Genomic DNA, 16,151 nt, shown 5'->3' with positions numbered 1-16,151 from the left:
AGAAATGTTAATCATATTTAAATTTTCTCCACTGAACACAAAACTAATATTACATTTAAAATAGTCGTTTTATGAATATTTGAGAAATACATAACACAGTATATTTTTATGATAATCTTTCATCTTTTATTTTTGTTTTTGTTGTGTTAACATTATGGTGGGTGATTACTGTATATAGATTTACATTTTTAGATTGACAAACTGCATAAATTATTAGAGTATTTTAATACATTAATATTATTTATTTATTTAATATTTTGAACTTTCATATACTATAGTAAAAATATTAAATAAGGAATCCATAAGTTAACATTAGCAATAAGTATACAGTAAAATGTGGTGAATGGTTATGAAATTAATAACAGGCTGCTAATTTATAATTGTGCATTTGTGTTCATTTTGCAGATTTTATTTGACCAAGCGCAACGATCAATCAAATCTCAACTCCAGACGTTCATTCGAGAGTGAGTATCATTACGGTTAAACACTGCTGATGGTTGTTTTTTCATGATTCTTACTTTAGTGATTTTCTAATGGGACATTTTCAGTAATCAGCTGACCAATAAGGTTTTATCATTTAATACTAATTTCATTACGCAAACAGACTATACACTTCCCATGTATTCAATTTATTTAATTAGAATGAAGACTTAAAGCAGCATATTTGGATCAAAGATGAGACCACTTAACACTTTTCCCACTATTAGTGAGAAATCTCTTCAATTAAGAGTCGAGTTTTTACCGCAATCCGTGTTTTAGATGTATTAATGTATTATTATAAATATGCACCTCACTGTGTACAGTAACATGATGCAATAACAGATGTATAGAGTGTAAATGATTATATTTATTAATAGTATCTCTAACAAATAAAACCCATTAAAAATGACTGCTAGATAGCGATCACTTGTATTTTCCCCGTCATCATGGCTAGGCATGCCACAGCAATCTAATAATAAAGCCTGATAAAACTCTCACTTTTCTGAATAAACCGTATGTTCACCAGATCCTGTATGTCACAAAGTATAGTTTACTGCTGAACTCATTTTATCATGGTAAAATAACACAGAAATCTAATATTAACACTTCAACCTCCTCTCGAAGCTCTGACGGTCTGTTTATAGAAGCTGTCAATCACAACTGTCAATCATGATGACACGCTTTGACTTGTACTTAGGGATGCAATGATTATAGATTTTGGTTGTGCGATTATGGTCTGAGGAATAATCACGGTTATCACGATTATTAAGCATTTTTTAATTTCAAAACACTGCTAGTTACTAAAATCAGATAAAAACTCCTTATATTTTAAAGTGCTAATTGTTGCTGCTCAGTAACCAAAAAATACGACACAAAACAATAGATAAACAATAAAAAACAAACAATAGTACAATTCTCCTTGGGCTTAAAAATAAAAGAAAAAAGTTTTGGCATTTAATAGTAATAATTAGAAAATAAATGTCAATAAATAAATATATTTTTTAAATAAACAAATAAAAATTAAATAAATTAATTTAAATGAATAAAAATGTATTAATTTTAAATATATAAAATAAAATAAATTACAATAAAGAAAAAAATTACAATTTAAATAAATGAATCTAAATTTTAATAAATTAAAATAAATTAATTAATTAAATGTAAATGAATTAAAAATAAATAAATGAAATAAAAAAAATAAATAAATGAAAATAAACATTTTTAATAAATTAAAATAATAGATAAATTAAAACGAATAAATAAAATAAATTAATTAAATTAAAAATCTATAAATAAATAAGTAGTATTTGTCTACTGTAAATCTAAGTTACATAATAGCTGTATTTAGTATTTCCCTTTTACAGTGAAGAAAAAGTAGCATTACTTTAAGTTGCAGCAGTTTTGTTCCATGCAGAAACACGGTGTTGAGAAGCCTTCACGATTAATGAACTGTGACGGATTAAAGCACGGTTAATAGTGAAACCGGTTAATTGTTGCATCGCTACTTGTACTGCAGCCAGCCCCCAGGGGATGATCTAACAGCCGGGACCTTCACTTGAAAAGAGGCGTGAGACACGCTTTGGTCTACCCCAGCGCTGTCCAAACTCGGTCCTGGAGGGCCGGTGTCCTGCATATTTTACATCCAAACCCAATTAAACACACCTGAACCAGATAGTCAAGCTCTTTCTAGGTATACTAGAAACTTCCAGGCAGGTGTGTTGAAGGAAGGTGGAGCTAAACTATGCAGGACACCGGCCCTCCAGGACTGAGTTTGGAGAGAAGGGTATAAACGGAGGTCTTCTTTTATTTATTTAGTCGTATTTAGAGTTCAATATTGTGCTTTATGAATGTGTACACCTAAACCCAACCTCACAATAACCTGATGTGTTTTATTAATGTCTACTCCTCCTAAACCACTCAAACCCAACCTACTTGCGGTTTAAGTCCCTCCCACTTGGAAATCATTCATCCTACTTGGTGTAATCCCTCCCACTTTGAGGTCTCCAGGCTGCAGGTCTAAACAGTGTGTGACCTCCCTCTAGTGGATCATTTATGTAGTGTGAACACCACAGGGATTCAAAGACACAATATCAAGTCATGTAGTGTGAACTAGGCCTCAGGAGAAGCTGCTTTTCCCATATATAGGTTTAACACACCTTCCTCTCTGCATACGTAATAGAAAATTGTATTAATAAGCGTATAGCATATTGAAAAGTGTATGGCAAAGTTTCCCGGATGGTCGACTATTTCTGGTAGAAATTCTAGAAGCATCCGTATGCTAATAATGACCACAGTACATTTCACGTTAGAACTACAAACTCGGGAATGTAAACAAACTACAAACATGGCTGATGCACAAGAGCAACCGTCGACTATAGAGGCTGAGAATTAACATCTAGCCAACTGGACAATATCTAAATCCCGTTATCTGTGTTATATTTCATCTGCAACAACAGCATGAACTTGTATAAAGATGTGTCAGGACATTAACTTCTGAATGCAGAGTCATCCAAAGACCTGAGAAGATTTCTCCGCATGAATTAACGGCAGATTAAATTGCTGCGGCGTTTACAATAAAGGCCTTGAATATGAAAGGAGTTTAATTATTTTAGGAGTTTAAATATTAATGTTTGTCCCAAAGGTTAAATACTAGGGAAGGGCGATAGCACAGTCTTTTAATGCAATATGATACTGATCACACACAATACCACTTATTATTTAAAATGTTAATGTAATTTGTCTGAATAATGTTAAGTAAAAATCATTATATATATATGCTGTAGTGTTTGTGATGTTTTGTGTTTGTCAATAGACAGGATGCAGAGAGCGCTGTGTGTGTGTGTGTGTGCGCGTCTCTCAGGGTTTATAATGGCTCAGTTTCAGCAGTAGTCGTTGCTCATGTAAGGAATGGTATTGCTGTGTTCAGGGACCTGCGCAAATTCAAAGAAGCCAAGAAGCAGTTCGACAAAGTGAGCGAGGAGAAAGAAGCGGCCCTGTCCAAAAACGCCCAGGCTCCCCGAAACAAGGCGCACGAGGTGGAGGAGGCGTCCAACATCCTGAACGCCACTCGCAAGTGTTTCCGCCACATCGTCCTGGATTATGTGCTGCAGGTGAGAGTTTACACACACACACTTGTACATCTGTCTTTATGGGGACTGGTTTGTATACTGTACAGACTGTGTATACTCAAACCCTCACAGGAAACTATCTGCAGTTTTACTTTTTTTAAAAGACATGCACACACACACTAACTCGCTATCATGCACATAGACAAACACACGCACACACATACTGGATCCTTGTGTGTGTGTGTCACTACAGAACACAGGAAGTGCACAGAGAGGACAAACTGATAGCGTGACACGACTGCATCAAGTTTCATAGATATGCAGCAAAACATGACGAGAGGGATTACACTCAGCCATGAAGCACTTTTACATCTCTTGCAACAAATGTGTGTGTGTGTGTGTGTGTGCATATTTTAATTAATGAAATAGTTAAGGAATATAAATCAAATTCAAACTATTCATGTAAACTGCATTACTGTAGTGTAAAGTAGATTCGCTGAAACAGCATATATATATAGTGTGTGTGTGTGCTTGTTTTTATATCCCAGAGGGGACTTGAGCCTTTAGCATAGGGACTTGAATCACCATGGGGACCAAAAAAGAGGTCTCATTGGGTAAACATGCTTATACATCAAGACAGAACGAAGTGTTTTGAAAATGTACATAGAGTATATGTTGAAAAGGTATCGTAGAAACATTATTATATCTTTGAGAGTCCCCACTGTGATATAGGAACATGTCTGTGTGTGTGTAGTCAATGTTCAGTGTGGTGCTCCTCCTGCTGGAACTGAGAGAGAACTGAAGGATGCATTGCTTTTTAATAGTCCTTGAAGCATTCTGTTCAGCATTTCTACACCATTTGCTTCATTTTAAGGTGTTTTTTTTTCAATGATGATTTTGTTTTATTTTACAGTTGTTTTCACAACATTTCTGATACATTTATCTTACTCTTTTTATAATTGCAGCTTTCTCAGCTGCAGAAATCCTCATAGTTGGTAAACAGAGCGCAGTGAATAGGAGATTACCATAACGAATTGTTTTGCATTCCTGTTTGCTGAAATAATTTAAAAACTCTTTTAAAAAGGAAAAAATAATAATCTAGAATAGAGAACAATGTCAAATTACCAACACCTCACATAAGAGCTAATTAGGTGTATTTTTGTCATTTGATGTAAAGTGTGATTGAGTACAAAGGGCTTTATTTTGATGATCTAAGTGCAAAGTCTAACGCATTAAGGGCCTGTCAGAATCTACTTTTGTATTTTAAGCATGGAAAAAAATGCATGGTTGGCGCATGGTCTAACAGGGTTGAGCTTATTCTCTTAATGAGTTATAGGTGTGTCTTGAGAATAAACCAATCAGAGTCTCGTCTCTCATTCCCTTTAAGAGTCAGTTGCGTCACGCCATAGTGCATTTGCTATTTACATGGCGACTTTGTAAGTGTAAAAACTGAACACTTCACTAGAGAGAAATCAGTTAAACAGAGCATCTGCAGCGGGAGAATGAGAGATGAGCCTCCTTATTATCTACTTTCACTCTTATAGATAGGGAAACATGTTGAACACAGACATTCATTAGCCTTTACATAATTAATTTTGTTTGTTAAGCGCAAATATTTGTTTCAAAACTATTTCTAAATTCAGTTCTAATCTCCAGCAAACAAATAAATGAACAATAATAATGAAGTGTGCTCAAAACACTGAGTTATATCCTAATACACATGCTGTGCCCCATATGGCCTGAAACCTGACAGGTGGACAAATCTAAGCTTGATTTTAATAATAGTTATAATAACAAATAGTACTAAATAGTAATAAATAATACTGCTAATAATAATATTTTACAAAAGCAAGTTGTCATGAATAAACTGAAACCCCCCCCCCGAGATAATGAAAGCATGGAGGCGGTGGTGTTTATATTTATGTCGGCTAGAAAATAATGTTTTGTAATATTTTAATCCTTTAATTCTTTTTCATTTGTAAAGATATTTGCGTATCGCTGTACATCTTGTGTGTATTAAGCAATGTTTAAACGAGGCGCACAACTAACACGCTCTGCGCTGGACTTCCTAGAGACCTCCTCTAAGCTGGTCAATCTATTTAAGTTCCTCATAATAGCAACGCGCCAGCAATGCATCTCAACACGCCTCTTTTTTTTTAGAGCAGAACACCTATGGGCGCACATATGAGCGCAAATGCATTTACTATTTAAACAGCATGATGCAAAACGTCAAAGCAACTCTTTCGCCAAGCTGAAACTAGCAAACAACAATAGCATTGCTCCTTGTGCCGGGTGTATGATAGGGCCCTAAGTATAGCTTTGTAAATCTACTTGCGGGTTTTAAAGAAATCTAATATTTCAAGGATTTGTGATGCTAATGATTAAAAGCGTAATCACCGTCTTATAAAAATAGTCTAAAGCCAACAAAGTGAGTCAAAATTATAGATTTTTTAATGGCAAATGTCATTACAACATTAAAGGGAACCTATTTTACCCCTTTTACAAGATGTAAATAAAGGCCCGTGCACACCAGGACGCTTTCTGCTCGCGTTTTCCCTCAAAGTTTAACGTCTCGTGACCCAAATAAATGAAGTTTCACAAACTAATTTCGAGAGGAGCACGTGATATGATTGACAGCAGCTGGCCACTCATCTACACTCATTGGCTAGCCAATCGGATTGATCCAAACTCACTATAAGTAACCTAGCTAAGAACTACTTCCTTATCTTCGTTTTCCAAAGAAACCCCCCCCATCCACCCCTTCTCCTCCTTTCCTCTTTTGCCGAGGGGAGCTCTCGAGAACACCTGACCTCGTACTCCCCTCACATGCTCTATGGACCTGGCAGGAGCCCTGGGCTCAACTATCTCCGAGCTCAGGGTTCTCTATTGGGACAGCATGCCAAACCTGCTAACTTGCTAACAAGTTGTCAAACAGTATCTAAGTGTGAACTCTTGAAAGGGCGCCAGTGTGATAGTGCACACCATTGTAATTTTTTTAAGAAACTCCTTATGCTCATTTTTTTAGTTTTGACACACCACGTTAAAACCTTCTCCACCAATCAGATGCTGAAGTTTAGCGAGCAAAAAAACGAGCATGAGGCGTTTCTTGAAAAAAAATGATGATTTTACGCCCGTCGTTTTGCACATTGGTGTGCAACGATCACATCAGCGCTCTATATTTAGTTACGGGGTGTTAAACATCGACGGAAAAAGCGAGCAAAAAGCATCCTGGTGTGCACGGGCCAGTGTTTCTATCACTCCAATAAGACTGTACCTACACACAGTTGTGTCCAAACAGCTTACCAAAGGTGCCCTTTAAATAAAAGTCATCTTTAATTAAGATATATAATCAATTTAATACTGTAAATACATAAAAACTCCATTTTTGATTAGCTAAGGACTTCTTATAGTCCAGTTTAATGGTGATTTTTGTTTATTTTTTTAACCTTTAAATTCAGAATATTTAATCTTACCTCTGCCAAATATTGTCCAATCATAACAAACCACACGTCAATGGAAATATGATTAATTTAGCTATCATGTGAGACCTAAATTACACTCCAGCTTCACATTTACTCTCGTATTTGCGCATCTGGGTTATATTTGCAAATGTTCCTCTGTATTTCGATGTTCCTCAATATGTAAAATCCCCATGGTACCGCTGAGCTCGTGACATAGTTTTTCTTTTGTTTTGAAAGCTCAGTGATGTCAGTAACCTGTCACCTGTTGTTTTGAGCAGGGATATTCAAGTTCCTCTTTTTTCTTGCTGCTTTCTTTTCCCCCAGATTAATGTGCTCCAGTCCAAGAGGCGGTCAGAAATCCTCAAATCGGTAAGCTCCTCCGCTGTTCAGATGTGTTTTCAGACTGATGTCGGCTTGTGTTGTGTGTTGTTAAAGCTGCGCTCTTTCATCCAGATGCTGTCCTTCATGTACGCCCACCTGACCTTCTTCCATCAGGGCTACGATCTGTTCAGTGAACTCCAGCCTCTCATGAAGCAGCTGACGGGACAGGTACATCACTGTTTTGTTTACTAATGTGGATTAAAAGTTTTACATAGTTCAGGGTTCCCATGGGTCATGGAATTTCCAGGCTTTGATAGTTTTCATGTGTCGTCACACTATTAGGGGAACGCCCCCCCTGACAGGCAAAGCATTACTATCTCCCGCTGTCCGCCAAGTTACAGGCTGAGTAATTTCTCTTGTTTTAGCCAAAACGATAATTGTTACGCAATAATGTTTAATGTTACTAACCGACGATGAGACGCACATGAGCTGTGCTTCCTCTCTGTGGTAAACAGCTCACTTGTGATTTTATGGCTGCAGATACATCATCAAATGAAGACAGAATGACATTTTTGGCTGAATTAGGCCTTATAAAGAGAGTATGCTGACTTTTTCAACACCATTTGGAATCTGAACATGTCCATATCCGTATATAAAACAATGTAAAGGCCTTTATGCTTTTCTCCTGACCTTAGCATAGCATACTTGCTTTTGATGTACGTGCAAACAGAAAATGCTGCTTCGCTAAGCCAAGTTTGCAGTGCCCTCATGGTGTGGTTGAGTCGAACATTATGTTTACATGGGCAACAAACCTTTAATACGAATCAGACAATACTCTGATTAGAGTCTACCATGTAAACAGCGATTTTTGATGACCTTAATCCGACTAAAGTCATCACTGAACTAAACAGAAATGGAATTAAGACATGTGGAGTCTGCAGATATTAGTGGCATTATTGAAGTAAACACCGCAATCAAACTATTAACGTCATGTAGGACTTTTCAACGCATTTTGTGACAAGATCCACACACACACACACGGCTGTCATCATGAAATGCAGAGGGTTTTTTGTTTCCCTTTCTATCCGGCTTTCCATTAAAACAACTCTCTTCCACCAGTCCTTACTTTATTTACGCATCTATTACCCCAGTTTGTCATGGGAGCGTGAATGAAAGTGAAACTTAAAATAAACTGCGCTAAAGTCTAAAAAAATAAGGATAAAACTCACAAAATTGGATGTGAATAGCTTGACCGTGACTAGCCTGGCGACGCAACATTCAAAAAGCACTTCACCTTAATTATACAAGTGTCTTATTAAGGCAAATAACTGATGTCCATGTAAACATAATCAGTAGTGTCTTCAAAGTGAAAAACCATAAGGGCATCCTGCTTATTTGCTTCAGAAGGGCACTTTTTTGTCAGACGGCTCACCGGTTTGACTTTCATTCATTCACCGTCAGTCATTTTAAAAAGCACCCGCTCCATTTTATTTGTGTATACCAACTAATCAAATTGAACCAAATCCATGGCATGATTATCCTAACCAAACCGAACTGAGACCAGTGTATGTGCACACCTCTACAGTAAAGCGCATTTTATTGTCAGTAACGGTAACGGCGTTGTAACTGGGAAACAGTAATTCATTTGATTACTCATTACAGAATAAAGTTTTGCTGTTAGTATTTATAGCACCGTTATTCCATCACTTTAATAACCTTATCTCTTCAGATTCTGATTGTAATGCAGTGATACGCACCTGTTGTAAATCAGCTTTGAAACGGTCACTATTGTGAAAAGCGCTTTACAAATAAACCAATTGAAACTTGAATTGAATCAGCCGGCGTTTGGGACTCTCACTAGAAACAGGAAGTTGAGTCGGGTGATTGAAGGGTTGTCCCTGTCTGGGAGTTAAACTGAGTGTGTGAGACGGTTTAGTTTCAGCTCAGACTGGATGTGTATTGCGCAGCGCACTGTAAACAGGATTTATTCTCTGCCGTCTTTCGAACGTTATGAAGCTCAAAAGAGTGGAGCACTTATGTCGAGAGGTGTGGAGGAGCTGCTCGCAGGTGTGTGTCTGTGTGTGTGTTTCTGCTTTTTGTTTACAAATTGGCCATGCCAGCCCTCAGCTTAATCAAACAGAGCTTCAGAAGGCTTCAATAGGATGACGGTATCAAATTTTGTTGTTGCGATTAATTGCTGAAGCTTTAAATCACGATATACTGTATGGTATTATCACAACATAATCTGCAAAAAAGGTTATTTTAACAGGTATAATCACAGAAACACTTTGCATTGCTTTATTATTTATACAGTTGAAGTCTGAATTATTCGCCTTCCTGTATATTTTTCCCAATTTCTGTTTAACAGGGAAGATTTTGTTCAGCACGTTTCTAAATATAACCGCTTTAATAACTCATCTCTAATAACTGATTTATTTTATCTTTGCCATGATGACAGTAAATAATATTAGACTAGATATTCTTATAGATGTTAACGATTGGAAAAAGTTGCTGCTGTGGTGAACAAACACTGCCAATTCAACCAGTACCAGGTCTGTGATGCCATCGACTTTCGCTTTCTGATTTAAAGGGCTCGCATTGCACCAGACCCGCATAAGTGGTTTCGTTTGAAAGTGTAGAATCTATATTTTATGCACATATGCATCACTTTGGTTTTTAATCTACTGTACAAAAGTTATTTACACTTAAATACACAGTATTTTGAATACCCGAGCTGGGTATTGATCATTGGTTCATTTTCATATTTTTCATATGACACATGTACAAGTTATAGCTCAAATGAAAGCTCTTGCCGGTGCTCATACGCTTCTAGCGTTCTTTTTACTGAATTATATTCACATATCAAACAGTTGCTGAATGAATCTTGGTTTTTCCATGGCGCAGAAGTGAAAACAATACATTTATGATCAATAAGCAGCCCCAGATAGCACAGACAGCTGTCATCTCTTACCTTATGCTGTGTGCTTCAGGGCCATTCTCCTCTGTTTTTGAGCTGATGTGCATAAGTAATCTTTTTATATGTCTGACGTGCTCCAAACACACTGAATTATGTTTGATCAAAGAAAAGAATAGTGAAATATGAACACAATGATCATCCCTGTGGCTTGTACAGCACCTCTCATCAGCTGGAACACAATAACTTCTGCACAGATTATGGTGGAGACATTTGTCATGTGTCCTATGATTACAGACATGTGCAGGAACCAGCAACATTAATTACAGCACACTAGAGCACACACAACCTGAAAGGTACACTTTCAAATATGAGTTTATAAAAAAAAAATACAAAAAGCGCCTCTTTTTTTAGGCGTTTATTATAACACAGACAACATAAACAGATATTTTAAACACTTTCAACAGTGTTTTATGAAAACTCAAAGGGTTTTCTTCAAAACGAGGCCAAATTTTTGCATTTACACCTCTGCATGTGGATTTGGGAAGCTTTTAAATTTGGGTAGGCAAAATCCAGGCGGAAATCCCAAAATAACAGCAGAGTTTAACTGGTTAAAAGCATTTTATAAATAAAAATAATACATAGTGCTTCACTGTATTGTGTAGTGCTCATGACATCAATAATGAGCATTCATTATCAGCATATTGAATATCTGCGTATGTCAAATCCATGAGTGCGTATTACTGAAATAGAAATATGGCACTTTTTAGAAAATAAATTAAATATTATACAATGGAAAAAATAGCTCTACTGTATTAATAGCAAACTTTCCAGTCCAGTTTGTGTTTGATTCATGCTCACAGGATTGCTCAGCTGCTTCTGTTTCTGTCAGGCACATTTCCAGGGTTGTAAATGAAAAACATTTCCCATCTGATATTATCTGCCCGCCTTTTCCTGAAGAATCAAAACAAAGCGCTCGACCCAGAGAGTACCGCACGTGAGCATTTATGTGACGTCGACCTATGTAAAATACAGCGCTATCGATGATCTCTTGCTGTATTTGAGACATTTTACTTCCAAAATGACCTCCTGAGACCCTGCCCATTGACTAGTGTCCCCTTTAGTGGACATGAGCTACTCTGTCAGGTCCTGTTGTGCTGTTCAGAGGACATCCTGGGCTTTCTAGTGTTGTCATTTGATTGGCTGGCATGCTAGGAACCACTTGTTACACTGCATCCAAAACGGCCGACATACAAACAAGCACATTTTATGGGAAGGAGAGAGGTGTGTGAAATTGAGCTTTTCAAATGTTTTTTTACGATTATTATTGCATTTGTTTATTAAAATGTCAGGAACAATACATTTAGCTTTTAAAGCTGTTTACTTGTTTGTGTTTCAAAATATCCTCCTTTTTTAAATGTCCACTATAGTGGACACCAGTGGTGTAGTCGGGGCTATACGCACGTATACTCAGTATGCCTACCTTTTTTCCACAAGCTGTTTGGGTATTATAACTTGGAATGATCAATAATTGCTTATACCTTCAGGCTGCGCTCTCACAGAGAGAAAATGAAAACAAAACTTCACTGCAGCAAACTATAAAAGCAACACTTCACGCTTGTTTTGCCAACACAACGTGGCGTCTCTGTCGTCTAAACACTGTGACAGTAATGAATATTAATGAAGTTGCACAATAGAGCGCGCTGATTGGTTTGAACCAAGCCAATACTCATGCATTAATGCATCACACTGTAAGACGTAATAAGACTCACTCTGGCTCAGACGTCCAGTCTGCACGCTGGAATACACGCTATTATGTCATGACCGTGACGCAGCTTCAAAAATTCGTTTCAAACAGGAAGTACGAATTTGCTTGAAATAACGCAAAAACAACCAATTTACAGTTTTTAGTGAAATATAGGTGTCCTAATAGTGTTTTTAGCAGTGTGGGACACATATACCACTGTCAACAGCTCAACACATGTGTTTTGGTGTTTCGTGACCCTTTAAATATTTTAGCACAGGTCTATTTTTCCGATGTCCAGTGGTGTAGCGGACGGGCCCGCAGGGGACGCACCGCTTGGCGGGCCCGCGTGTTTAGGGGGCCTCACGTCGTCGCGATTTTCAATAATTGAAATTCCAGGAACCGCAATAATCAAACTCTTGGGAACAACTGTGGTCGGAACCAAAGTTTACAGGTCTGTCTTCTCTGAACACCTCTCAAGCGGTGGACTACTTCATTCTGATTGCTTGCCGCCGAACCGCATCATAGCCAATGAAGACGCGCCGCTGTTTCTCGCCGCCGGTTCTCGTTAAAAAATGAATGACTTCTGGCTATTTTGACGCTCTCGACGCTTTCGGATTGTGATTGCTCCTCAGTTTGTGAAGGATTCCCCGCGTTGTCGCTCCACCCCGCCTCCTTTCCCCGCTCCTCAATTTGTGACATAGATATATACACTAGATATCGCATAGGGACCCTGAGCATGCGTCAATAGCGCCGCCATATTGGTACAGTGCTCCCAGGACTAGTGTGATTCAACCACACTAGTCAAGACAGTGTTATTACGTGAAGATGCGGGACTTCAGCGCTGTCTACGAGTGTAGTAACGAGCAAACAAAGAAAACAAAGCACAAAGGCTGAATATTTCATAGGTAATATTAAGTTTTTTTCTGTTTTTGTATGTTCTGAAATTTGTGCTAATCAGGTAGCGTTATTGATGATAACAGTTCATAAAAAAAATATGACAATGAGATGCTGCGCTGCCGGAAACTTGTATTATTGTCGGCTAGTGAACGAGTCGTTCATAACGGAGATTCATTCACAAACGAGTCGCTCCCTCCGTCAGTATGAGGAGTGAAAGCAGGAGAGGAGCTGTGTTTCAGGACATGATTAGATCAAATTTAACAGGGAGGGTGAATAGTACATTTCCATACACACAAACACAAGCTTTTTGTCAGGAATGTCCGTGCGGTCACTGATCCATCAATGCAGAAAAGTGATGTAAAATTTTAATTTTCGTAATTAAAAAAAATGTCATACTAACATCCAGGAAAACTCCCGATCACAGATATATGTGTATATGTGTATATCTCTGGCTCTGCCGATGTCCATGTCCATGTAACATGCTCATTGAAATTCCTTTTTATTGTTGCTGTTTGGTTTTCACAGAGTTGTAGTTCTTTATTTCACCAGTCCTAATGTAATTTGTGGTATTACAGAACAATTGCTACATTTACAAACTCTTTCTTCACATTATCATTGTGGGGGATTGTGTGTAGAATGTTGAGTAAATAAATGAATTTAATTCATTTTAGAATAAGACTGTAACATAAAAACATGTGGTAAAATTTAGCGCTATCAAAACTTTCCGGATGCACCGTAAATTTTGTTTGAGAAGCTATTTTACAAATGAGAATAGCTGTAAACTGTTAATTATAAAGATCCAATGACATTCGCATGACTTGTCCATGTCTACAAGTTGTTTAAAATTAGACTTCCTCTTTCAGTAAATGCAGGTTTTCCAAGAATTATCGTTTATAAAACAAACGAAAAATAAGAAGCCGTTTTTCGGACTTCCACTTAAAGGGATAGTTCACCCCAACATTTTTATGTACTCACTGTTTTCTCTCCCTCAAGCATTTCCAAGGCATTATGGGTTGCTTTCATCTGTTGAAAACAAAAGAGGATTATTTGAAGAAAGTTAAAACCCATTAACATCTATAGTAGGAAAAACAAATACTATGAAGGTCAATGGTTACAGGTTTCCAACATTCTTCAAAATATCTTATCATTTCAATAAAGACATTTTTAAAGGTTTGAAATGAGTAAAGAGTAAATACTGACCATTTTTAGGTGAACTATACCTTTTTTTTGACAGTTAACAAACAAAGTAAAAAGAGACAATAACAGTACAAACAGAAAAAAATATATATATATAACAGTACAACATTGATAAAAAAAATAAAAATAAATAAATAAACCACACTATAACCCTCATATTGTGCGACACACAGTATATGACATGCATAAACACTATATGATGTGTATAAATCAATTTTCAAATTGAGCATATAAACAGGTCTGTACGAGACGTTGAGGTTGACAGCATGGTGTATTAAGTAAAATAAACAGTAATAATAAAATAAAATAAAATAAACAAACAGAAAAAAATAGAAAAGAAATTTTTTTTAAAAAGCGAGAAAAAAGGGAAAATGTATTAAAGTAAATAGGCTGGGGGGTGGCACATTCTTAACTTATGGTTTTATGTCAAGAAAAAGTTGTATGTTCGTGCTATATCAGCAGCACTAATACTCAACTGGAAGCACAGATCAAAACAAAAATGCAAGAATGGCAACCATTCACTCCACAGTAATTGCCTCAAGTCTCAGAGATTTAACATGTTCCAAAAAAGGCAACCAAATATTAGAAAATTTGACCACTGAACCTCGAAGACTATGTTTAATTTTTTCTAATTTAACAAAAAAATAAGGCATCTTTAATCCACTGAGTATGGGATGGAGGTTGAGGAGACTTCCACTGCAACAAGATGCACCGCCTAGCTAATAATGACAGAAAAGCTATTAATTCAGAAAAATAAAATGGTAACTCACAGTCAGGGGGAAGAACTCCAAACAGGCCAATTAACGGAGAAGGATCAATATTAATAGATGTAATTCCTGAAAATGAATCAAAAGAACTCTACCTTTAAGCAGAGTCCGACTTTTTAGTGATTTTAATTTTGGCTATTATTAGCCAGCAAGGCTTGTTTTGCCAGACAAGCAAGTGCAAATCTAAAATACAGATTTAAGAGTGCTCTGACCTGAGATCTGTTGGGGAATCCTATGTCTGACCACTGGTGTAGAGATAATCATATAACACACTACATACACCTAAACACTTGTAGCAGATTAAGCTCATACGATTATAAATATTGAATTAACTTCACTGTTAACTTTAGCATAATTAATATTACTGATAATTAATTATATAACTAATCAACCCGACCCTATAATAGTCTATTAATTTAATAACCAAGTTACTTTTCTGGCTAGGGAAAAACCCCCAAAACCAAATCAAACCTTTATGCTCCTTCTTCAAGCCCATGGATCGGTGCTTTCTTCCTAATTATCGCTAAATCCTAATTGTGTCTTTCAGCTGGACCAGTTGGTGCTGGACGCCACAAAAGAGAGGAAGGACATGGAAACCAAACACTCGACTATTCAGCAGAAGGTAAAAGACTTTCTCCGGAGAGTAAATTTTTGGTATATCTTTTGTTATTAACTATATATTGCAGGGCTCGAAATTAACCTTTTTGCTTGGTAGCACCGGTGCTCCTAACTTTAAAAATGTAGGCGCATCAGCCAAAATTTAGTCGCACCCACCAATTATAAGCAACGTTAGTACAAGTTTTATACAAACATATTTATTGCATTTGAAATCAACAGTAATCAAACTAACAAGCAAAAAAAATAAATAAATAAAATATATATATATATATATATATATATATATATATATATATATATATRTGTATATATATATATATATATATATATATATATATATATATATATATATATATATGTGCGCATACGTGAGGAAAATATTTCTCACGGAAATCCCGTTATCACAAGAAAATCGATTTTTATAGCATAACTGAGTGACCAAAAGATACACGGAGCGCTCACCGGCCCTGCACGCACTGCTGGACATGAAGGAATCTATAATGGTATAACTGTGCTGTTCTCACGGGTGCTGTTTGATATTACACGGATGCTTTTGACATATACTGTACCTTATTATATGCATACATCATGTTAATAGCAATACTTTTCATGAGTAGCGATGTTAGTTTACTCAGTGTAAGCCTGTTTGCGATGGTGTACGTGGTGTTCAATTTGACATAT

The 16,151-nt window shown here is 36.7% G+C and overlaps 2 protein-coding genes across 3 annotated transcripts in view; one reads left to right on the top strand and one right to left on the bottom strand.

The window, feature by feature from the left end:
• acap2b (ArfGAP with coiled-coil, ankyrin repeat and PH domains 2b) overlaps window positions 1–15,710 on the top strand; it is a 39,070-nt gene extending 23,360 nt beyond the window's left edge. The window contains 5 exon segments of the mRNA NM_001102639.1: window positions 406–464; window positions 3,407–3,590; window positions 7,334–7,378; window positions 7,463–7,558; window positions 15,400–15,710. Coding sequence (NP_001096109.1) covers window positions 406–464; window positions 3,407–3,590; window positions 7,334–7,378; window positions 7,463–7,558; window positions 15,400–15,525 — 510 coding nt within the window. The 3' untranslated portion in view covers window positions 15,526–15,710.
• Window positions 1–16,151, bottom strand: part of psmd1 (proteasome 26S subunit, non-ATPase 1) — a 198,210-nt gene that overhangs the window by 55,567 nt on the left and 126,492 nt on the right. The window lies entirely within an intron of this gene.

This window comes from Danio rerio, chromosome 22 (assembly GCF_049306965.1).
Source record: "Danio rerio strain Tuebingen ecotype United States chromosome 22, GRCz12tu, whole genome shotgun sequence".
Classification (NCBI taxonomy): Eukaryota; Metazoa; Chordata; class Actinopteri; order Cypriniformes; family Danionidae; genus Danio; species Danio rerio.
This window is presented reverse-complemented; position numbering and strand designations above follow the sequence as displayed.